This window comes from Taudactylus pleione, unplaced genomic scaffold, assembly GCF_031769625.1.
Source record: "Taudactylus pleione unplaced genomic scaffold, aTauple2 ptg001062l, whole genome shotgun sequence".
In the NCBI taxonomy this organism is placed as follows: Eukaryota; Metazoa; Chordata; class Amphibia; order Anura; family Myobatrachidae; genus Taudactylus; species Taudactylus pleione.
Window position 1 is genome coordinate 35001 of NW_028285463.1, and position 24699 is coordinate 59699.

The window sequence follows — 24699 nt, forward strand, 5'->3', positions numbered from 1 at the left end:
CTCATGTGCTGTGAGGTAGTGATGTTTACCACTATGCAACTGTGCTACATGAATAACCGTGCAGTGAGGGCCGAGGGTTCCACTTTTGGTGACATATAGATCAGATATTATGGCAGATGAATAACTTTTAGTTCGGAAGTCACATCGATCGAGGTATAAGCTCCAGGTAAGTGCGATACTTGAATTGTTTCTCCAAATAACCATATATTGCTGCACAAGAATCACCCTCTTAAGATGACAATGTCGGCAGTAATGTTATCACTGGTATTGAATTGTCGCCCTGTGGTGTGTTTCACGATCGGCAAAATAAGTCCGGTAATGACCTCCGCATGTGGCAATGGGTCATGTCCATAACGGACCCTATGTAAGACAGATCAGCACCTTATCTTACTGGTAACCATGTAGCAGCTTGTACATTCTATTTAATGTATCAGTGGGTTGTGCCATGTCACACAGACAGTATTCGCATTGTATGGGTGATGTAGTTATGATTCAGCTCGAGACCTGACTGCGTATATATTGTCCATATACACGGTAAGGCCGATATCGCAGTGTTTCCCCCGCACATCTGTGGGGTGGCGCAATGTGAGGAAAATAAATGGTGATGTGGGATGAGAATAAAGCCTGGGAAATGCATATATGGATGCGCTTTGTTCTGTGTATAGACTGGTGTCCTGACAATGATCGCAGGGCCGGGAATGGTTATGTCACAGTCATAGAAGACGCCGTACAACATGGGAGTGACGTGATTACATCCACGTGTTTATGCCAGAATGTCCGTGTTAGCTTGCTGCCCCCTGTGTGTATGTACATCTGAGGTGCAGGAATAGGCAGCACACAGAATGTCCGTGTTAGCTTGCTGCCCCCTGTGTGTATGTACATCTGAGGTACAGGAATAGGCAGCACACAGAATGTCCGTGTTAGCTTGCTGCCCCCTGTGTGCATGTACATCTGAGGTGCAGGAATAGGCAGCACACAGAATGTACGTGTTAGCTTGCTGCCCCCTGTGTGTATGTACATCTGAGGTGCAGGAATAGGCAGCACACAGAATGTCCGTGTTAGCTTGCTGCCCCCTGTGTGTATGTACATCTGAGGTGCAGGAATAGGCAGCACACAGAATGTCCGTGTTAGCTTGCTGCCCCCTGTGTGCATGTACATCTGAGGTGCAGGAATAGGCAGCACACAGAATGTCCGTGTTAGCTTGCTGCCCCCTGTGTGTATGTACATCTGAGGTACAGGAATAGGCAGCATACAGAATGTCCGTGTTAGCTTGCTGCCCCCTGTGTGTATGTACATATGAGATACAGGAATAGGCAGCTCACAGAATGTCCGTGTTAGCTTGCTACCCCCTGTGTGTATGTACATATGAGGTGCAGGAATAGGCAGCACACAGAATTAATCAGCTTACAACCAATTCATTTGGAAAGAACTGCATGTGTTAAAAAAAAAAAAAAAATGCATTTATACAATACTGAGTAAAGAAACTGTGTACATGTTTTATATATAATATAATGTATGCCCGAGGCTAACCACAAGGTGTCATCGTGATCCTAATTTATAAGGGGCCGCAATTTGCGCAGAGCTGGACCGTCAGTGTATAGATCCATGAATACACATAAGTATAATTAAAAATAATTCTTAGCTTTTCCCTGTGCAGCTTGTACCAAACCAGATCCCCTAGGAATTAGTGTAGTTATCGGCTTCCTTAGTGATGGAACAGAGAGTTAAATAAAATCCCCCCCCCCCAAGAGAAAGAAGGGGAAGGGCAGCGCCGCCGTCAGAAAGGAGGGGAAACCGGGGGGACAGGCGACAGCAGAGCCGGTGTTCCAGGACAGCAAGGAGCTTTACCTGCTGCAGATCCGGGACCTGGAGGGCCAGGTGGAGAGGTGAGCACGGCGGAGGACCGGCAGCGGGCAGCCTGGGACTTGTAACTCCACCACAGCTGGATAAACCTAAAGATCATGTATAGCTGCTGCCCAGACTGACAGGTGGCTCTGTCCAAGTGGTTCTGCAGCAGCTGATATGTATTGTCAGTTAGATGGAGGAGCTCGTGCAGCTGAGCCAGTAACGCGGCTGCAGCCAGCTGCCTCCTCATATCCACCATATCCTGACTGAGAGGGTGGCTGAATCTACCGCCTTCCACTTTTTTGCCATTAGCTGTAGGTGTGCGTCTGGTGGGGGGGTTATCACACAGACGGTGTGATCGATATTAAATGCAGAGGAGACTGTCAGGATAGAGGAGGACTGTCGCACTGTTGGAGTTTAAGCTGTAGAGAATGTTTGTATGGTTTTTGTTTTAGCTAAACATTGTCCAGACACCTTTATATAACACACACAGGATCTGGTCTGTGAGTGACCATGATCTTCATGGGCTGTACCAGAGAACATGGACACAGCAGGGGTCTGTGTCGTGTACTATGTGTTACCTGTAATGTGCTGGGGGATGGGGCTGGGAGCTGATGTACTAAGAAGATTGTGGGGAACAGGCTGTGTGGGAAGGGACTGCTAAAAAACAAACACGGGGAGACTACTTCCATTGTATTTACTTTTGTGTCCAAAGGGTCTATGTAATAATAATCGTGGCACTGCTGCAATTATTATGTATCCATTCTCACCGGGAATATTTACATTTTTAATGACAATATCCCGGCTATGTACCAAGGGGAACTCGCAGGGACAGCGGTTGCGGTTACCGCTGTCCCCGCAAGTTATATCCCCGGCATTAGGAGAAGTCTCTCACTGAAGTGAAAGACTTCTCCGGAGGAAGCTGACACTGCGCATGCACACAGCGCCAGCTTCCGGGGCCACACAGGGGCTGCGGGGGAGAGATGGAAAGATCTCTCTCCTGCACCTGGAGCCCCCATAGGCTAACAGTACATTACTACATGTGAAGATGGTGTAAACTACAGCTGCTAAACGTCACTTTTTGGAGTTTAGTACATAGGGGTCTAGTGTTCACTCTAGCTCCGGCGGCAGGCAGGGTGCCGGAGCTAGAGAGGGCAACTTTGTGCGCGCGGGCGAAAAGGGGGCGTGGCCATAAAAGGGGGCGTGGCTATAAGACGCGTCCCCTCTTTTTCATCATACTTGGGGGCATGCCCGGCACTTACGGACACGCCGGGCAGCCCCCAAGCACTGCAGACAGGGAGAACAGATGCCGGGCGCATGCGCCCGGCGTCTATTCTCCGGCGGTGACCGGGTCACCGCACATTTCTCCACCCGCGGGACACTGCATCCCGCGGGTGAAGACTGCACCCGCAGCCTGTGAGGGCAGGGTGCTTTTTGCTCTCCTTCTTTAGGGCAGGGTGCTTTTTGCCCTCCTTCTTTAGGGCAGGGTGCTTTTTGCCCTCCAGAAGGAGGGCAGGGTGCCGCACCCTGCTAAAACAGCCTAGCGGGAACGCTAGGGGTCAGATCGCAGCCCCTGCATTGTGCTATTAGTACATAGGATCAATACATAAAATTATGCAGAAACTGCAGTTTCTGTATAATTTTATGTAGAAATCAGCTTGGTACATAGGCACTGTGGCTCCTTATATAAATAGCAGCAGCATTAAAAATATTATATTTAATTTTTAATTAAATATATACAAATTTGTCCTTTTTTTTTATCATATCAATTATTACATTTATGCTTAGTTTTTTGGGTTTTTTTTGTACATGCACCAGAGGTCTGACATGGTAATATACATTTAAGGATTTTTTGGCCACTTTGTGAAGAGAATAATAATCATGTATTGATATTATATCTACTGGAGGGACAGAACTTGAGTGATTACCGTTGCCGTCATAGTCTGCCCATCTTGTTTCCATGATAGAGGCTTTTCACAATGCGTAGCACATGGCAGTGTGGTGTTATTCTTACATATTGCATCCTTAGCGCCCACATGCAGAGTTGCTCATTGTACATCTACTGTAGTTTCCTACCTAACGTATCTTTGCACCAAATTACAACAAGTATATAGGGCATGTAGGTGGTCTCATGGCTTATGGGAGCTCAGAAGCATATATTGTAATGGGACCTAGAAATTGTGGCGTAGGACCCCACATTTTTAAGGTGAGGGGTCCCTGGGACCCACATTTTTTGTTCGCTCACCGCGATCACTGCTTTTCAGTACGTTCCCTTTGCTACAAACTACTTATAACTGCTGGTTATTTGGAGTCTAGAGGTGGACATAACGGTCTCATTAAATTAGGCATATAAATCCAGTTTTCATGCTAATTGCCTCTGATATATTTTATTTGTTATAGTTTTATTTAAAAACACATTTATAATGCCTAACGTGTCTACAGCTCTTTTATTCAGTATTACATAAATGTATGTATTTTTATTATTTGTCACACGTGCAGAGTAGTATATATTGCCTATGAATTGGCTGTAATCTCACTTCTCAGCGCTGGTTTAGTTTATTAGCAGTAACGGAAGAATGTACAGGTATCGCCTATCTAATATCAGGGAGAGGCTACTCATGTCCCATATACCCCCAGGCAGATCCGCACAGGGGGGCTGTGTTCTCCTGAGCCGGTTAGCCAGGTTATTATGCCACAATATAGCATTCTCCTTGCATTCTACATAACGTGAGACTAGTGCGTCCTCCGACTCGCAGCCCTCGTTCTTCTTGTGGCCATTGAGGACTCCTCTTTAAGGCGGATGATGGACCGGATTGGCAATATTTAATTATACCGTGTAAATAGGAAGTGTACTCTTATTCTCTGGAATATTGTGGTGAAAACCACAGTCGCCATATCTGCCACACAGCGCCTGCAGTCTATGCATTGGTCGTAGTGTAAAGATGAGCTCTCTTTATATGTTTTTGTGTTGTCTACGTAGAAATTGTGAAGTTTAATATTTATATCATGTCCCAGTTTTTATGTTATGAAAATCTAAAATCCTACAGTATCCTAAAGAGGATCTCGGGCAGTGTCCGTCTCGCATAATGAAATGTACTAGTCTACAGAATGTAAGCGTTTGGGGGGGTTGGGGTATAATTATGACGTTAGTAGTCACAGTGGCTACAGGGTGTACTCAGCCATGAGCTCAGTCCATATATGGCATTGGCGAGAGTGCATTAATATTGCTAAATCTGGCAGGGTAACAAGACACGGCAGCAACCGGACCACCACATGTGGGTTTATGCCGCTAATGTAAAATCGACGTGATTGTAGGTGTCTGCGCTTCTCAGCATGGCGTGACTGCGGCCTTGTACATTGTGTATTCAGGTTTGTGCGGGTAGCTGTGTGCGACTTGTGCTGTAATTGGATAGATGGTACAATTGGCGTCCAGGCTGCCTACCAGGGAGAACCGTAATACCTCCCTGCACACACCCCTGAGGGGGCATTAGGACGCACCTGCGCTCTATGGCATTTAGGCGCCAGCTGGTAAGGATGGGGGTAGGGGGTAGAGAACATTGCTCATCAGTCTGGTCGGATACTGATCCTTTGATGTAACCTGTTCTGCATTATTACACTGAGCTGTGAAGGGACTGCTGCTGTACATTTCAGCACCGCGCGCTGTCCACCTGCTGATCCCTAGGAGCACACAGACAGACCGGGTGTGTTTGGATAGTCCTCATAATAACAAGAAACCTCCACTGTTGTAAGTTACATCAGCTCTGACCTTGCTGGCTGTTCTGCACAATCACAGCCTAGTAATGTACACAGGTAGTGGAAAGGATTACCAGGCTCGGTGCCTCTTATCTGTTTGCTGTGATCCGTGGAGCTGGGGCCTAGAGTTTAATTCTCCTCTAGAGTCATTGACTTTGCAGCATGCAGATACCTAGGGTTACATGTAATAGGTTGCGAGTTGTGTTAAGCAGCGCGATCTCGGCTGTAGATTTAAAGCGTCAATAATTCAAGAGTCAAAACTAACCTGGTTTTGCCTTTTAAATTTTCGCCACTTTAAATCTACAGAAGAGATTGCGACGCTTCACACCACTCGCTCCCTGGTGCTAATAATACCCCCTGGTTTCCAGCGTAGAGATCCTCACTCTCTCTTGTATCCAGCAGGTGTATCTGTCTGAACTGGCCCCGGAAGAACGATGGCGGTGAGTACAGTATCTCCTAGGGACAGAGATGTGTTTTCCTGTCTCAGCCCTTGTAGTATCCTAGTTCTATCTGACCTCATTACGCCTGTCTGATTTCAGGGTGGAACACGCCCAGATGCACGCCAAGCACAAAGGCCACGAGGCCATGCACGCGGAGATGGTGCTGATCCTCATCGCCACGCTGGTGGTCGCTCAGCTGCTGCTGGTGCAGTGGAAGCAGAGACATCCGCGCTCCTACAACGTAAGCGCTCCATGCCCCCATCTATAGTGTCTCCAGCATTGTCCTGGTACATAGACCTGACTGCGTAGACACCTAAACATGGCTCCATCTATAGTGTCTCCAGCATTGTCCTGGTACATAGACCTGACTGCATAGACACCTAAACATGCCCCCATCTATAGTGTCTCCAGCATTGTCCTGGTACATAGACCTGACTGCATAGACACCTAAACATGCCCCCATCTATAGTGTCTCCAGCATTGTCCTGGTACATAGACCTGACTGCATAGACACCTAAACATGCCCCCATCTATAGTGTCTCCAGCATTGTCCTGGTACATAGACCTGACTGCATAGACACCTAAACATGCCCCCATCTATAGTGTCTCCAGCATTGTCCTGGTTCATAGATCTGACTGCGTAGACACCTAAACATGGCTCCATCTATAGTGTCTCCAGCATTGTCCTGGTACATAGACCTGACTGTGTAGACACCTAAACATACCCCCATCTATAGTGTCTCCAGCATTGTCCTGGTACATAGACCTGACTGCGTAGACACCTAAACATGCCCCCATCTATAGTGTCTCCAGCATTGTCCTGGTACATAGACTGACTGCGTAGACACCTAAACATGCCCCCATCTATAGTGTCTCCAGCATTGTCCTGGTACATAGACCTGACTGCGTAGACACCTAAACATGCCCCCATCTATAGTGTCTCCAGCATTGTCCTGGTACATAGACCTGACTGCGTAGACACCTAACCATGGCTCCATCTATAGTGTCTCCAGCATTGTCCTGGTACATAGACCTGACTGCGTAGACACCTAAACATGCCCCCATCTATAGTGTCTCCAGCATTGTCCTGGTACATAGACCTGACTGCGTAGACACCTAAACATGCCCCCATCTATAGTGTCTCCAGCATTGTCCTGGTACATAGACCTGACTGCGTAGACACCTAAACATGCCCCCATCTATAGTGTCTCCAGCATTGTCCTGGTACATAGACTGGAGGATGTCAGGAGGATGTTCTGTGCATCCAGCTCTGTCACAGGAACTGCTAAATGGCTCCAACCGTGTTACCTATAGAACCAATCATGTCTGGTTAGAATGGAGCCCCTGCGGTCCGATAAGGGGCACAGTACCACCACTGTCTTGGTACTGACTATAAGCACTCGCTTCATACACCAGCAAATCTCTCCTTGTAATGACTAGTTGGGCTCCCTGTGTAAGGACCCTGCTCTTCTGGGAGAAAAGAGCTAATTAGTTTGACAGGTTCTCTGGGAGTGTGAAAGCAGGAAATTTGTAGGGGGTTTGGACGTATGCTGAGAGGTGCGCTTACATTCTGTAGGGGCTGTGATACTCGGAAACAGTCGTAATGTGAGCTTAATAGAGACTTGGCACAAGTGAAGTGAATTACGTTGAATAACAATTAGTGAATAAATGGCACTGTGAGTCTTTATGGTGTATCTGATAGACTAGCGTTCCCGCTAGGCTGTTTTAGCGGGGCCTCCTTCTGGAGGGCAAAAAGCGCCCTGCCCTCACAGCCCGAGGGTGCCGTCTTCACCCGCGGGTCGCAGTGTCCCGCGGGTGGGGAAATGTACGCATGCACCCGGCATCTATTCTCCCCGTCAGCAGCACTTGGGGGCTGCCCGGCGTGTCCGTAAGTGTCGGGCACGCCCCCCAGAGTGACGAAAAGGGGACGCGTCTTATAGGCACGCCCCCTTTTCAATGACCACGCCCCCTTTTCGGGTGCCTGCCGTCGGAGCAGGAGTGAACACTATAGACTGTAATAAACCAAGCACATGGGTTTCCATGCAGTTGTAGAATAACTATTAGTGGCAGATTCCAGTAGCTATGAGGTTCCGCTGCACACAGTTTCGCGTATTACGGGGAAATGTCGCCTATTTGTGCTCACACTTCTGTAGGACTCCCGCAAAGGTAAGCAGAGCTTTTCTACCCCGATATCCCACAGTGTGACATCATCCGGTGTCTTCCCGGGGATCGAATCTGCTCATCAGCGATTGTGAGTGAGATCCAGCAAAGGGGTGAGGATGAGGCTCTAAGTAGCCGGGAAAGTGTCTCTGGGCGCCTGGATCTAGGTTCTCGTGCCTCCCTTGCTGTTGGTCTGCTCCCCTGAGACAAATCCCTATTAGAATGGGGAGACCTTGTCCATCGGGAAACAACCTGATTAGGGCCTGTAACAGAAGTTCCGGCATATAAAGGAGAAGCCTGGAATAGTGAGCGCAGGAGCGACAGCCGCTAACCATCTTCTCTGTTCCTGCAGATGGTGACTCTGTTCCAGATGTGGATCGTTCCTGTGTACTTCACGGTGAAGCTGCACTGGTGGCGGTTCCTGGGGATCTGGGTCCTCTTCTCGCTGGTCACCGCTTTTATTACCTTTAGAGCTACACGGAAGCCACTGGTACAGACCACCCCCAGGTGAGTGCTACGGGGTCTCGTCTAACCACGTGTACATGCAAGTGTACAAAACCAAATGGAAGCAACCATATAAAGACCCATTAATAGGGTGTTGGGTGAACACGAGGGGTCTGTATGGATTGTGGCATCAAGTCTCCTGATGAGGCGGGAAAGTCGCCCGTCTGTCACCTGGATGATGATGGTGCAATATGCGGTCTCGGGTTTTGTTGATACATTGCAGAGTCTGGTTCAGAAGACCATGACATGTACGACGTCTGCACCTTGGTCCTCTAACTATCGAGCACAGTGTCACCTTCTCAGGAGAGAGCTGGTACAGCATGGGGTGGGAAGGGGGTGATCACTCAGTGCCATTGGGTGACGACTAGCATTGGCCTCGTCTTCTAAACCCAAACTATGCCATGAAGAAGCCCCTTACTCTATGGAACCATCAGGCATCCACTGATGGAAACTTGCATTCAGTGCTGTAGAACGCTTTAGGTTGGCACCACACCTGGACTCCACTTGTCGGGAGCTGGGTAAAGGATGATTTATCTGACCCCACATCGCCTTCCTGCACTGGTCCCCTATCTGTGCTCTCAGATGTGCTGAGCTGGCTTATGCTCCGCACCTGACTGTCCGTATCCTGCTCTGGAGCTCTCGTCAGGTGGCCTTACAGTATAGTGGCTGGCGCGCAGCAGAGGTTGGATATTGGATCAGGAGTTGCTCCTGGAATTAATGCACAGAGGACATGATCCTGCAGTATGTGCTTAGAGCCACTCTTACCCATTTTCCCATGCTAGGTTCTCCAGTCTGCTGCACTGGAAATTATGGTGGCAGCATAGAAAAACCCTTTGATGATTTCCATGCAGACCTCACCTCGGACACCGTCTGCTTGTGTGACATCAGTGAGTTGAGCTGTGATGGTCACTAATCACTAAGGTCTCAGCTATGTACCATTATTACAGAAACTCTGGACTGTACAGCATTGGTATACAAGACCCTGACTATATTGGGATGATTTTGACACGTAAGCAATAGGATGTAGTCAGCATCCCGACAGGATGCCGACGCACAGAATACTGACAGCAGTATCCCGACTGTCAGAATACCAGCAGATAGCGGAGGTAAATGTGAGGTTTAGGCTGCGGGAGGGGCGGGTTATAATACTTACAGAAATCTGTCGGTATTCTGACCGTCTGACTCCTGACCATCGGGATCCTGTACCTGACCCTAAGCAGCACCTTCCAAAATAAAGTTCCTTGGTATTGGCGCTCTCTTTTTCTCTCGTTTACCTCCAAAGAAATCCAAAAAAGAAAAGTGTAAAACTGCTTTTAAGTATACATTATTGATCCACCATAAAGGCGCACATCCACTATGCGATGTTAATGAGCGATTGAACGATATCGTTATTGTTCAATCACTCATTAATCGTGCACTATAATGTTGGAAATGACCGGCGATGCGCGCTCCCGCTGGTCGTTTCCGACATCAATCATCGCCTGAACATGCCGGACAATCTGCCGATAACGACAGATTGACCATGTCCAGGGATGAGGGAGGATGTCTGCACTGAATGACATATCGTACAGTGCAGGCACTGCAGGGGATGGGGAACGACTTTACGATTACAATGTTGTAGTCATACTGTCGTCCAACCATCTACTAGAGGATGTGCCCCTTTAGTGAAGGAACCTTGCGTTTATCAGAGAAATGTGTTCATAGGGCAGGACACTGCCCTATGAACACATTTCCTCACAGAGAAAGGATTAAACCGCACATAATTCAATATAGGAGAATCTTTCTTTTTTCACCTCCCAAGTCCAGATTTCCCAATGATCTGTCACATGGAAAAATATTAGGTGCATAGCATAATACTGCTTTACAAATGATTTATTAATATATGTCCACAAAAACATCCAAATAAAAAAAAAAAATCCAGGACCTCAATGACATAAACAAAGTTCTTGGATAGACAGATACGTCTCCCGTTTAGTATGAATTCCTACAAGATGATCTGAGTGAAATCTGAGAAGCCCACAATAAGGCGTTCCGGGTGCTCCCAATATACAGGCTGATGCCGCTCACCCAGGCACAGACAGGCATTCTAGTCCAAACCAGTCCCGCCAGCGACGCGTTTCGCATTTTTCCTTTGTTAAGCTGCAGATATATAAATATAATAAGCATCATTGGTTTGTCCTATGAACACACTTCTCTGATGAACAAAGGTTCCTCCACTTATGGTGGCTCTATAATGTATACTTAAGCAGTTTTACACTATGATTTTCTTTTTGGATTTCTTGGAGGTAAACTGAAGAACAAAAACAGAGCGCCAATACCAAGGAACTTTATTTTGGAATGTTATGCTATAGAGGACGGCGATATCTTCTATTACCCCCACAAATTTGTCCATGAGCGCTGAGAGTCACACTATTGTGTATTGGCCTAAGCAGCAGCTGTCTGCAAAGCCTGGATTCCAATATTCCTCATTTACCCAGATGTAATGTTTCTCTCCACATCCTGTATTGGGAGTGTTGTGTCTTATTTTGCATTTATATTCGTACATCTGGAATATAGCGCAATATCCGTCCCGTGTTCCGCGCTCTTCAGGTGTCCCTGCGAGATCAGTGAAGCCTGTGTCACGATGTAACATATTAGTAGTTATATATGAAGCAGTTTCCCCATTGGAATAGATGAATCTGATTGTTGAATGTGTTTGTGTGTCTATAATGTACGTCTCCCCGCAGGCTGGTGTATAAATGGTTCCTCTTGCTGTATAAAATGAGCTACGCCACCGGCATCGTGGGATACATCGCAGTAATGTTCACGCTGTTCGGGCTGAATCTGTTGTTCCGGTGAGTTTGTGTCCATTGGTTTGTAAGTATTTGTTATTAAGTCACATGCATATGTTATTTTGATAAGTCACTCGCAAATAGTATATGTTGGAAAAGTCTTGTTCGTGCGTTACCCGCTGGATAAACTTGCGACCGGTAAGAATATAATGTGTGTGGCCGGTTCAATTAGGATGAATCTTTTAATTTGCTACAGCTGCATTTCTCCAGTTCTCCAGCAGAGGTCGCTATATAATTCCAAGGACTGCTTGCCGGCTGCACTTGCTGGAATGGATAGAGTGTATTGGATTTTATCTTGTGTATATAATGTATTAATTTTTATTATTTGCTAATGAGGCGCCAGAAAGTGTCCGCAGCGCATTTGCCTCTATCATGTGACTATGGCATCACCTCTTCCCTCACAGAATAAAGCCAGAAGACGCCATGGACTTCGGAATCTCCCTTCTCTTCTACGGACTGTATTACGGTGTGCTGGGGCGGGACTTTGCGGAGATGTGCGCTGATTACATGGCGTCCACAATAGGTGTAAGTACGTTTCCTCATACATGACGCAGGCTGAGAAGGAAGCTGTTTTGTAGTGTGCGTGAAGGGTGGGGTGGGTGCGTGAAGGGTGGGGTGGGTGCGTGAAGGGCTCTCAGCCAGAAGGCACGGAGAGTGATAACCGGCCGCTGCAAGTGACATAATCTGCTCGTATCCTGCCCCGATTGGGATCATAAAGCGTTAGTCCAGTTACACAATTATTTCCTGTCACTCTGGCTCAGAGAGCTGCACAATACTACACATATAGTAACAGCAGCGATTGTCTAGTCTGCAGCCTGCGGAGCATTAGGAGTGGATGCCAGGAACCATATTCTACAGGATATAATAACACTAACTGTACGTCATGACGCGTCGGCACCTCCTAACACCCCCTGCTGCAGAGATACATGTACCTTACAGTGTTTAATAATCATGTCTGGGTTTGTTTCATGCCGGGCAGAAGGGAGTATGAGGAGATGGATTGGAATCCGTTATATGTAGTGACGTCTGTCTGTGCTCAGTTTTACAGTGCGTCCGGCATGCCCACGAAGCACCTGTCTGACAGTGTGTGCGCCGTGTGCGGGCAGCCCATCTTCGTCGATGTCAATGAAGAGGGAATCATAGAAAACACCTACAGGCTCTCCTGCAACCATGTGTATCCTAATTGTGTTCTAGATACGGAGCCCACTCACTTGTAGTATTGTATCTTTACATCAGTCCTTGCCCCCCCGGTGTGTTTCCCTGCCCCCCCCGGTGTGTGTTTCCCTGCCCCCGTGTAGCTTACAGTCTGTGTTCCCTGCAGTAGCCAACTAGCTTACAAGTAAGTGTTTAATGTGTACAAAAACCTGGATGGGGGGCGGGCATACAAACTCCCCACAAACGGGTGGGGCCTCAGGGAGGCGGATTTAAGAATACATATCTGAATGGGGAGGAAAGTGGTGGATGGCAGGGGATATAGCCGGATGTCTCCCCTAAATGGTGATTGTTACAGAGACTGTACTTAAAGCGTCAGAGTGTATGGCACACGTATGTGTCAGTCCAGCCCAGTAAAGGGGAGGAAACCTGTACGTATGTGACAATGTTACAAGTAAAGTGGGTATTGGAAACGTGAATGAAGGCGCTGCCCTCCTGGAAGTGGGTAATCTAATTATAAACCTGTTTGTATAAGGGAGAGACGTACACAATTATTTCTAATACAGCTGCAATGAAACGTATAAGCAGGAGACGTAAGTGTAATTCTGCCGCAAGTTGTAAATGGCGTTCTAGCCGATGTAGAGTAAGAAGAGGGAAGTGATACAGTGAGTGGTGGTAATAGACCTCCGGGTAAGGGACTGTAGTGACGCCAGCTGGACTATAGTACCCAGCGTATTAGATGCTGCCTTATTACTGTCCTGTAGTTATAGATCTCAGTAATACTTTTTCTGGTTATGTATGTCAGGGAGCCCATCCATTTATTCTGAGAGAGAGATAACATTAGTTATATCATCATTAAGTCAGACATTGTGATTGATAAGTGGGGTATTATAGAACCACTGCAGTCCCACACTCATCATAGGACGCTCTGCATCCAGGCGTGCGGCTGGTGACGTTACTTTCTCCGTATAGAATAAGCGATACAGTACATTCTCCTTCCTTATAGTACAATGACCTTATGCTTTAGATATTTGCCTTAACGCTTTTCCTCTGCAGTTTCCATGAGTTCTGTATCCGCGGATGGTGCATTGTGGGGAAGAAACAGACGTGTCCGTACTGCAAGGAGAAGGTCGACCTGAAGAGGATGTTCAGCAACCCGTATCCTATTGAATTTAGCTGTTTTCCACGATCTCCTCCTATACATGATACACATTGTACAGCTCTTCCCTGTGCTGCATTTCACTGGGATGGGAGCAGAACATTCATAGGGTTGGTCCCAACCGTAGCCAATTAGTGCATTCAAAGGACTAGACCAAGCCGTAGCCAATCGGAGCATTAGAACAGTCATGGGACTAGACCAAGCCGTAGCCAATCGGAGAATTAGAACAGTCATGGGACTAGACCAAGCCGTAGCCAATCGGAGCATTAGAACAGTCATGGGACTAGACCAAGCCGTAGCCAATCGGAGCATTAGAACAGTCATGGGACTAGACCAAGCCGTAGCCAATCGGAGCATTAGAACAGTCATGGGACTAGACCAAGCCGTAGCCAATCGGAGCATTAGAACAGTCATGGGAGACACTGATATGATGTCGGCACGATATGTCGTTTCAGGCCGAATCTGAATGACACAGGCCGCATAGCTCCGTGTGTACGGACAATATTCACGATCACATACGGTCTCGTTCAGTCGGCTGTGGTGCACGTCCAACCGGACGATATCGCATGCGGCTCCATTGCTGGTACTGAAGAATGGAACGAGGGATTGTTCCTGCTTTCATTACCTCGTTCTGATGTGCACCCAGGATCCGATATGTCGGCCCGAAATATTGGCTGGGTAGGGATGCCGGATGTCAATATACCGACGCCGGAATCCCGATGCCCGTCAGAATGCCGACGCCGCCACCCCAAAGAGATGAAGATAAAGATGTCAGCTTCCTGATGGTAAGTATGCGGGTTAGGCCAGGGATAGGGGGTTAGGATTAGGGAGCTCCCGGGGTGGTATAGGATTAGGCAACCACCAGGGAGTGTTGGGGTTAGGTTGCAGGGAAGGAGGGTTTAGGGTTAGGCACCACCCGGGGAAGGTTAGGTTTAGGGTGCGGGGAGGAGGGGGGGGGGGGGCGGTTAGGTTTAGGCACCACCGTGGGGGAGATTAGGGTTATGCACCACCAAGGGGGGGGGAGAGGGGGAGGGTTAAGCTACTTACCGGTCCATGTCGGGTTCCTGAACATCGGGATGCCACTGTCTGTCTTCTGACTGCCGGCATCTCGACCACTGGTCAATCGTATGTGTTCCGGCTGCGTACACATAGCACAGTCTGTGCCCAGCTTTATTCAACCCTAGCCAATACCCATAACCAATCAGAGCATTAAAACATTCACACAGAGACTGTCCCATAACTAATCAGAGCATTAGAAGTCATGGACTAGACCAGGGATGGGGAACCGAGGGCCATATCAGGCCCCTGGAATCATTTGGTCTGGTCCTCTGAGCTTTTTTCTGCTCGCCTCATCTGGATGGCAGGGTGCCTATAATCTATGCAGCAGTGACGCCTGCCCTTACCAGTTCCCCGGAACATCCTCAGGATGTTCAAAGCATTGCTGTAATCAATGGCGATTGTGGCCCTGTCCCTGTGTAACTTCTCACAGAGGGGGCGTGGCCTGTATCGGGCCCTCGAATAAGGTTATGTATTTCAAAATGGCCCTCGGCAGAAAAATAGGTTCCCCACCCCTGGACTAGACCAACCCATAACCATTAGAACATTCAGGGAATATAAGTTGAGAGATAAGTGTTGCTACTGTTGAGTTGTGTGAATCAAATTTGGATATTACAATTCTAGATCCTGCTTATGTAGTGAGGGGTGAGGAACTTCCAGGTGGGGCGCTATGGAGGTGTGAGGATTTCTGGTTTGCTTGTGTCCCCGCAGGAAAAGGGTATGTAGTGTCCGCTCTAGGTCGGGAAGGACGCCAGACCTAGAGAAAGGGCGGGCACTTCTGTGCGCACCCGAAATGGGGACCTGGTCAAGGAAAATGGGGCGTGTCTTTGTGATGCGTCCTGTTTTCGTCACTCGGGGCGTGCCCGGTACTAACGGGAAAGCAAGGCAGCCCACAAGCGCTGCGGTCACTGTAGATGGCATCCATTCACCGGCGGTAGCCGCTGCACCGCTGTTTTCCCCAGAGGACAGAACCCACAGGCTGTTTCAGCGGGGCCACGGACGGCAGGGTTCTTTCTGCCCTTTAGAAATAGGGTAGGGCGTGGCACCCTGCTGAAACAGCCTAATGGGAACGCTAGGTATGGATACATCTGGAGAATGTAATATGTAGTTGGAAAAAAGTGCAGTGATGACTGCATTGAACAAGAGGTGGGTGGAGAGGAGTAATCAGACAAGGTCTGGGGATGAGTGCTGAGACAAGGGTGGCGGGGGGAGAGTGAGCACCAGATATAGCTGCACTGACGGAGGGGGTGGCGGGGGGAGAGTGAGCACCCATATAGCTGAACTGACGGAGAGTGAGCACCAATATAGCTGCACTGACGAGGGGTGGCGGGGGGAGAGTGAGCACCAGATATAGCTGCACTGATGGAGGGGGTGGCCGGGGGAGAGTGAGCACCAATATAGCTGCACTGACGGAGGGGGTGGCATAGGGAGAGTGAGCACCAGATATAGCTGCACTGACGGAGGGGGTGGCGGGGGGAGTGAGCACCAATATAGCTGCACTGACGGAGGGGGAGAGTGAGCACCAGATATAGCTGCACTGACGGAGGGGGTGGCATAGGGAGAGTGAGCACCAGATATAGCTGCACTGACGGAGGAGGTGGCGGGGGGAGAGTGAGTACCAGATATAGCTGCACTGACGGAGGGGGTGGCGGGGGGAGAGTGAGCACCAGATATAGCTGCACTGACGGAGGGGATGGCGGGGGGAGAGTGAGCACCCGATATAGCTGCACTGACGGAGGGGGTGGCGGGGGGAGAGTGAGCACCAGATATAGCTGCACTGACGGAGGAGGTGGCATGGGGAGAGTGAGCATCAGATATAGCTGCACTGACGGAGGGGGTGGCGGGGGAGAGTGAGCACCAGATATAGCTGTACTGACGGAGGGGGTGGCATAGGGAGAGTGAGCACCAGATATAGCTGCACTGATGGAGGGGGTGGCGGGGGGAGAGTGAGCACCAGATATAGCTGCACTGACAGAGGGGGTGGCGGGGGGAGAGTGAGCACCAGATATAGCTGCACTGACAGGGGGTGGCGGGGGGAGAGTGAGCACCAGATATAGCTGCACTGATGGAGGGGGTGGCGGGGGGAGAGTGAGCACCAGATATAGCTGCACTGATGGAGGGGGTGGCGGGGGGAGAGTGAGCACCAGATATAGCTGCACTGACGGAGGGGGTGGCGGGGGGAGTGAGCACCAGATATAGCTGCACTGACGGAGGGGGTGGCGGGGGGAGTGAGCACCAGATATAGCTGCACTGACGGGGTGGCGTGTGGAGAGTGAGCACCAATATAGCTGCACTGACGGAGGGGGTGGCAGGGGGAGAGTGAGCACCAGATATAGCTGCACTGACGGAGGGGGTGGCGTGGGGAGAGTGAGCGCCAGATATAGCTGTACTGACGGAGGGGGTAGCGGGGGAGAGTGAGCACCAGATATAGCTGCACTGACGGAGGGGGTGGCGGGGGGAGAGTGAGCACCAATATAGCTGCACTGACGGAGGGGTTGGCGGGGGGAGAGTGAGCACCAATATAGCTGCACTGACGGAGGGGGTGGCAGGGGGAGAGTGAGCACCAGATATAGCTTTACTGATGGAGGGGGTGGCGTGTGGAGAGTGAGCACCCGATATAGCTGTACTGATGAGGGGCTGGTATAGGGGGAGTGAGCACCAGACATAGCTGCACTGATCCTGGAGGGGGAGCAAGGGCTAAGATAGTTGCAGTGACCAGAAAGGATGGTTGTTTACCCCAGGGACTTCAGGGAAATGGTGACCTTCTTTCTAATGCTGTGATATCTATTGTAAGGCCTTAGTGGTGCTTCTCGAAATCCTTAACTCGACCCATCCAGCTGGGAGAGGCCGCACGTCATGTATGGGCAGCTTCTGGATTGGCTACGGTACCTTGTTGCATGGCAGCCCGTTATCATTGGACTGGTACAAGGGATCAACTACTGTCTGGGGCTTGAATGACTCCGCTCCCCTCCTAAATCCTGAGAAGGTCCAGGCTCCCGTACCACCCAGAGGAGGAGGAAAGGCAGCTTGTGTCAGCGGGCACCTTCTTTGGATTTTTGCCAATATTGGAGCTGCTTGGGTTCTCTCCTCCAAAGTGTTAACAGCAGCCCTCACTGGAGAATCTCTTGTTGTATTATTTATTACAACATTGTCTATAATAATATTTTTTTTATTTTCATTTTTGGCACTACGTAAATTTGTGTATTTAGTTTTTATCTCGAGTGCTGAAATGCGTTGGCCTTCCAGCACCAAAGGTTCATTATGTGGCTACTACACTCCCAAAGACCTGAGAAGAGGGGTCACATAGGGCAAGTCACTTGTTGACCAAGCGCTTGTTAATTCGTTGTCCTCAACAGAGTTTTGGACACAGAAGAAGCATCTGCGCGTTTCGCTTTTGTGCACCGGAATTAGATTTATGCTGTATGGTGTACATGGAGTTGTTTGGTTGTTTATGGTGTGACCATATAGGACGTTGTTTCTGGGTCTATGGAACGGCCTTACTTGCTGCTCTATGAACCCTTTCCTATATCTGGGGAATTAGCTATAAGGGTTGCCGAGGACCAACCTCACTTTATCATCATGGAAGTGGTCACAGTCAGGTCTTGCCTTTTTTTAATTGTCCTGATATGGTTTAACTTTTACCACGTTCACTTTAATAACAAAGCGTCTGCAGAAGGTCTGAGTCCTCATTTTCTATAGCACTGTGTGTACAGTTAATGTTTGCACATCTCGGCCCCCTTTGTAGTTCTGAGCGCTATGGACAGGATACATTAAATATACCACTTTGTAAACCACTCCCATTTATCCTGGCCCTGTCCAAAGTGTAGTGGGCGGAGCTCTAAGAGGATGGTGGAAACGCACATTTGTTATAGAGAAGATGGCGGAATGCGTTTGTAATAGAGAAGATGGCGGAATGCGTTTGTAGGTCAGAAAGGAACATCCGATGTTGCCTCACGTCAAACTAATTGGACTTGCTGGATGGCTTGGCATCCTTTTAATGGGTTTGGATTATGCATTTATCAGCTCTAACAAAAGCTGGGTGCACACATGAACGACCCGGCGACCTTGTAATGGTCTAATGCGATGTTATGATATATTGTGTCTACAGTCACACTGCACCATCCGCAGTACGATGACACAATATATTGTTACAGGTTTAAAGTCACCGCGCTGACCGTCGCATTGTCCCATCTCCCATCCGCTCATCACATAGGAATATGCGACCTCATGAGACAATGAATTTGGGGTACACCCTAGACGATGGTCGTTGCAGTACATCGCGGATGGCAGGATTGGCCAGTATACCATACTGTGTACGCAGCTTTTGGGTTCCTGGGTGCAGATTTCACATTGGCTCCAGGGTTTTTGTGTCATTATAAAATGTTTATTGATTTATTTTTGTTACTTAGTTCCCGAGTTTGTACCTTTTTAATTTATTCCTCCCTGTGGGTACAGAACTAGCTCACCGGAAACTCCGAGGAGGTTACATAGCGTGGGAAAAGTCCCAGCAGCCTCCATTCTTGCGTCCGTCATCCAGTCTCATAGACAGTGTTAGGTCCTGGAAGGTGTTACAGTGTTTCATCACCTGGGATTATCGGAGTGATTGTTTCATTACTGACTTATATATAGTTTCCCTGTCTGAGGGGGTTGGGTATTTATACTGCATTTACGCCCCAGAAGAGAGACGTTTCCAGCTGCAAAGTGAACGCACAGGTAATCCTCCGCCCATGCGCGGTAGTCTCCGCGCTGCACAGAAGCCTAAGGAAAATAAAACCAGTAATAAAACTGTTTGGGTGCTGATGGTTTCCAGGTCTGTGTCTCTTGTGTCCTTTCTTGTCCCCTGTTGGGACGTTTTCATGCAGTCTGGGAGTAACACTGCGTGTGTGTGTGTGTGTGTGTGTGTGTATATATATCTAGATATAGATGGTGTAATGGTTAGCATCACTGCCTCACAGCGCTGAGGTCATGGGTTCAGTTCCCACCATGGCCCTACCTGTGTGGAGTTTGTATATTCTCCCTGTGCTTGCGTGGGTTTCCTCCGGGTACTCCAGTTTCCTCCCACACTCCAAAAATATACTGGTAGGTTAATTGGCTCCCAACACAAATTAACCCTAGTGTGTATGTGTGTGCGCATGTGGTAAGGAAAATAGATTGTAAGCTCCACTGGGCAAGGGACTGATGTGAATGGCCAAATATTCTCTGTACAGCGCTGTGAAATATGTGTGCGCTATATAAATAACTGGTAATAATATATATATATATACACACACACACACAATGTCCCTATTTAGCTGCCTGCTAGCAGAATAAAGTGTACAATGCACTACATGTAAGCCACCCAGGAAACGCCATTCGTCCAGCAGCAAGTTACTGCTTTCCCACTGATGGGACAGGATCCTACCTGCACATAGTTACTGCAGCACTGTCACACGGTGACCTACACTTCTCACACACCTCCAGGCCTGGGAATAGTAAAGGAGGTGGGGTAGGAATATTACTCTCCCAATCTTTCACATACACAGTTCTCCCACAGGTGCCTTCACTCACATTTACATCATTTGAAGTACATTGTATCAGGGCTTTGACCACTTTCTCTCTGCGAGTTGCTATCTATTGCCCACCCCAACAATTTCTGGAACTCTTTTCAGCCTGGCTCCCTCACTTCCTATCCTCAGACGACATCACCATCATCATTATGGGTGATTTCAATATCCCCATTGACAGTCCACAATCTCCTCATGCCTCCAGACTACTCTCTTTAACATCCTCTCTTGGCCTCTCCCAATTGACAGACTCCTGGGGGTAAATTTACTAATGTTAGAGTTTTTAGAATTGAAGTTGTTGCCCATAGCAACCAAACAGATTCTACTTAACATTTAACTAGCACCTTCTAGAAGATCATATCTAGAATCTGATTGGTTACTATGGGCAACATCTCCACTTCTACAACTCTTACTATAGTAAATTTACCCCATCTATTCATCAGGAGGCCACTGCCTTGATCTTGTATTCACCAGACTATGCTCAGTTTCTGTCACTAATGCTCCTTTCCCTCTCTCAGATCACAACCTTATCACCTGCACACTCTCCTCCATTACGTCAAGCTCTATGTCATTGAAATCAACCAAACCTGCAGAAATATTAATGCTATGTTCAACATCTATCCACCTCTCTATTCTCACCAATTTCTGCATTCACTTCTCCTGAGACTGCTGCATCACACCTGAACCAGAATCTATAAAAAAAAGCACTTGATGTAGCTCCAGCTACTCATCACACACTACGTAGACTTAGACATCAACCGTGGCATTCCAAATTAACAAGGCATTTACAAAAACTTGCGTAAAGTGGAATGTCCTTACCCCTCCCTTACACAACCCACCTGCTACTATCCATGCACAAGATCTTCCTATTTCAAGAACAAGATGAGATCCTAAATGAAATGATATGCTTTTCTCAGCCAGTGACCTGCTCAATTCCCTACTTGAACCCTCTGGCACATTCTCATTTGACCCCACAAATGAAGATGAAGTATCAACACTCTCCTCATCCTCCTACTCTACTACCTCTCCTCTTGATCCTTTACCCTCACAAATCAGTAAAGCTCTGTCTCCTGTGCTAATCCCAACCCTAACTAAAATCTGTAATCTCTCTGTCTCTACTGGCATCTTTCCATCAATGTTTAAGCAGGCAGTGATTACTCCCATTCTGAAAACAAAAAATCTGACCCTAACACACCTTCAAATTACCATCCCAGCTCCCATGCCCCTCCAAGCTACTTGAGAGACTTGTTTTCCAACTGCCTCACACACTTTTTTTTTAACTTGCACAACTAATTGGACCCACTTCAGTCCGGCTTTCATTCCCAACACTCCACAGAGACAACACTGACTAAGGTAGTAAATGATCTGGTCACTGCCAAGGCTAAAGGCCATTACTTCTAATTCTTCTAGATCTCTCTGCTGCTTTTGACACTGTTGACCACACTCTCTTCTCATACAAACACATCAATCCCTATGTTTTAAGGACACGGCTCTTTTTTGGTTCTCGTCCTAACTAATCGCTCTTTCACTGTTGGCTTTTCTGATTCTGCCTCTTCGCTACCTCTATCAGTTGGAGTACCGCAAGGCTCTGTCTTAGGTCCTCTGCTATTCTCAATCTATACCACCTCTCTTGGCAAACTAATCGGCTCTTCTGGATTTCAGTACCATCTTTATGAAGATGATACTCAAATCTACCTATCCTCCCAGATTTATCACCATCTGTATTGGTCCTTGTCACTGAATGTCTTTCTACCATTTCATCTTGGATGTCATCTCGCCACCTTAAACCTAAATAACAGTTACCAACCTGATCTCTCTATCACTCTTGATAACTCAACAATCCACCCCACCAGCTCGCTACTTAGGTGTCATTCTTGACTCTGAACTGTCCTTTGTTCTCCACATTCAATCTGTCTCAATATCATGTTACATACATCTAAAAAACATCCAAAATTAAATCATATCTCACACAAGACACTGCAAAAAACGAATCCATGCACTCATTTCCCGCATTGACTATTGCAATAGTCTCCTTACTGGGTTTCCCAATAACAGGCTCTTGCCATTACAATCCATTATGAATGCAGCTGTGAGGCTGATCTTTCTTGCCAAATGTTCATCGTCTGCTGTCCAGTTACCAGTTTTCTACTGTATTCAATACAAAATACTTTTACTTACACATAAGACTATTAATTAAACCACACCAACATACATCTCTTCACTCATCTCAAAATATCTCCCGACCCGAAATCTCCGCTCAGCACAAGATCTGCGTCTCTCATCCATTACTTGCTCCCATTCACAGGACTTTTTCCCCATTCTGTGGAATGCCCTGCCATGCACAATAAGACTTTCTTCTAGTCTCCAAACCTTCAAGCATTCCCTGAAAACTCACCTCTTCAGCCAAGCTTATCAGATTCCAGACCCGCCCACATAATCTTAATAGATTCCATATATAATGACATCCCCTCTCACAGTCCACACACAACCTCACACATTGTCTTTCTCTCACATACTCCTGACATTTGGCCGACATTCCTTTGTGACTGGATCATGCAGCCCACCAAGAAACTATGCATTCTGGCTGGACCAAAATGCAATATATAGCACCCATCCTTGTGCATCAATGCCTATTTCAATTTAGATTGTAAGCTTGCGAGCAGGGCCTTCCTACCACTATATCCCTTACGAGGATCACCTATGCCTGCAACCAGGTGAGACTATGCCCAAAAGGGATATTTCTACTTCGGGGTCCACAGGGTTGACCTTGGGGTATAGCTGGATCTGGATCCACGGGCACCACGCAGTGGTACCCCGAGCCACAGCACCTCAGTTTTAGTTGGTGCCGGAGTCGGGTCACCCTGGGCAGTGCCCCTAATCTTTATTTTTAAAAGATTTTATTTATTTTTACTATCTTCAGAGCGGCAGCATCAGACTGTGTCCGTCTGGACGTCCACGCTGCCGCTCCAACAACCCCGCTGGCGCTGCAACGCCAGTACTGATCTGGGGATTGCAGCGGGACCCTGGAGTCAGTACTAGCGTGGCTCCGGGACCTCCCACTGACTGCTGCCGGACGCACGGGGCCAGGTAAGCCGCGTGCAGCGCTGTGCGCGGGGGATAAAAATGCAGTCTTTAGCTGCCGGTCTCTGCGGACAGACCAGCGGCGCTAGCAACGGCTGCGAGCTCCCCCTGCTAAGGAATACCCCGCGTGACCACTGGACCACCAGGGAATAATTGCTGGAAGGGACCAGCGTCCCTGGGGTTAATCGAGGCAGCCTTGCCTGGTTTAGCGGCTCCTCAGCCCAGCGCGCCTTCATGCGTGCTGGCGTTGCTGGGCTGTTCCTCCTGCGGCCACTCCAAAGAGCTCTCTGGCGGCCATCTCAGTGGCAGCAACGCAGAACTCCCAGGCGGTATCAAGTGGACCGGTTCCCCTGCGTACCTCTCCCCTGCAAAGGACAGAGTTCGCAGCGCTATAGCCCTCCCAGACACTGAATCTGGGAGGTTGATTGTAGCGAAAGGTGCAGTGAGTATAACTTCCTGCATGGTATGTGACTTTTGCTAGTGCTGCTGTCTGTGCTATTCTTACTGTCAGCTTATACCTATCCCTTTCCTTCTACGGCCCGCAGGTGCGTGGGGGAGGGGTGTTCTTTCTGTGTACCTCACTTATATAGATCAACGTATTTGTGAGGTCCGTCACATACAGTGTTGTGCTACACAGTACCATATTGTGGGCTGTTTGTGTTGCATACGTGGGAGTGCGTGGGTGTTTTATGCCTCACCTCTTTTCGGTGATACACTTTTATTGCAAAAGTTGTGTCATGTCTGATGAGAATGAGCGCTCCGTGGCTCCTGTGTTGTTTTCCTGCCGGCGCTGTTCGGCAGGGGTTGATGGGGTGGATTTGTCTCAGGACGGTCTCTGCGGGCGGTGCCAGCTGGTACCTGGTCCCTCTAAACCCCCGGTGGCGCAGGATCCTCCTTGGGCGATGTTTACACATTTGCTGGCGTCGATCGCGGATCGGCTTGCGGTCCCTTCTAGGGCGTTGCCCCAGCCTACCATTCCCCGGGTGTTACGCATCTGGAGCAGTCTCCTCCCGGGTCTCAGACTGTGGGTCCTTATGCGGGATTGCCTGTATACGTGCAGTCTCCCACGGTGACGCAACAGTCAATGGTACCCTTTCAGGGGTATCCTCAGACGGTACCCCCTCCCTGGGTGGGTGTCCTCTCCAGCTCTGTTCAGAGCCTGGCGGCCTTGTCAT

The 24699-nt window shown here is 48.5% G+C and overlaps 1 protein-coding gene across 2 annotated transcripts in view; it reads left to right on the top strand.

The window, feature by feature from the left end:
* RNF121 (ring finger protein 121) overlaps window positions 1-19787 on the top strand; it is a 27435-nt gene extending 7648 nt beyond the window's left edge. Inside the window, exons 2-9 of one of the 2 annotated variants that reach the window (XM_088461545.1) lie at window positions 6001-6038; window positions 6138-6279; window positions 8551-8705; window positions 11429-11536; window positions 11938-12058; window positions 12574-12707; window positions 13742-13843; window positions 17738-19787. In XM_088461545.1, coding sequence (XP_088317671.1) covers window positions 6001-6038; window positions 6138-6279; window positions 8551-8705; window positions 11429-11536; window positions 11938-12058; window positions 12574-12707; window positions 13742-13843; window positions 17738-17858 — 921 coding nt within the window. In that variant the 3' untranslated portion in view covers window positions 17859-19787. Of the gene's footprint in view, window positions 1-5997; window positions 6039-6137; window positions 6280-8550; window positions 8706-11428; window positions 11537-11937; window positions 12059-12573; window positions 12708-13741; window positions 13844-17737 lie in introns of both variants that reach the window. The other variant, XM_088461544.1, reaches the window with a different exon arrangement.
* The last annotated feature ends 4912 nt before the right edge of the window (window positions 19788-24699 follow it).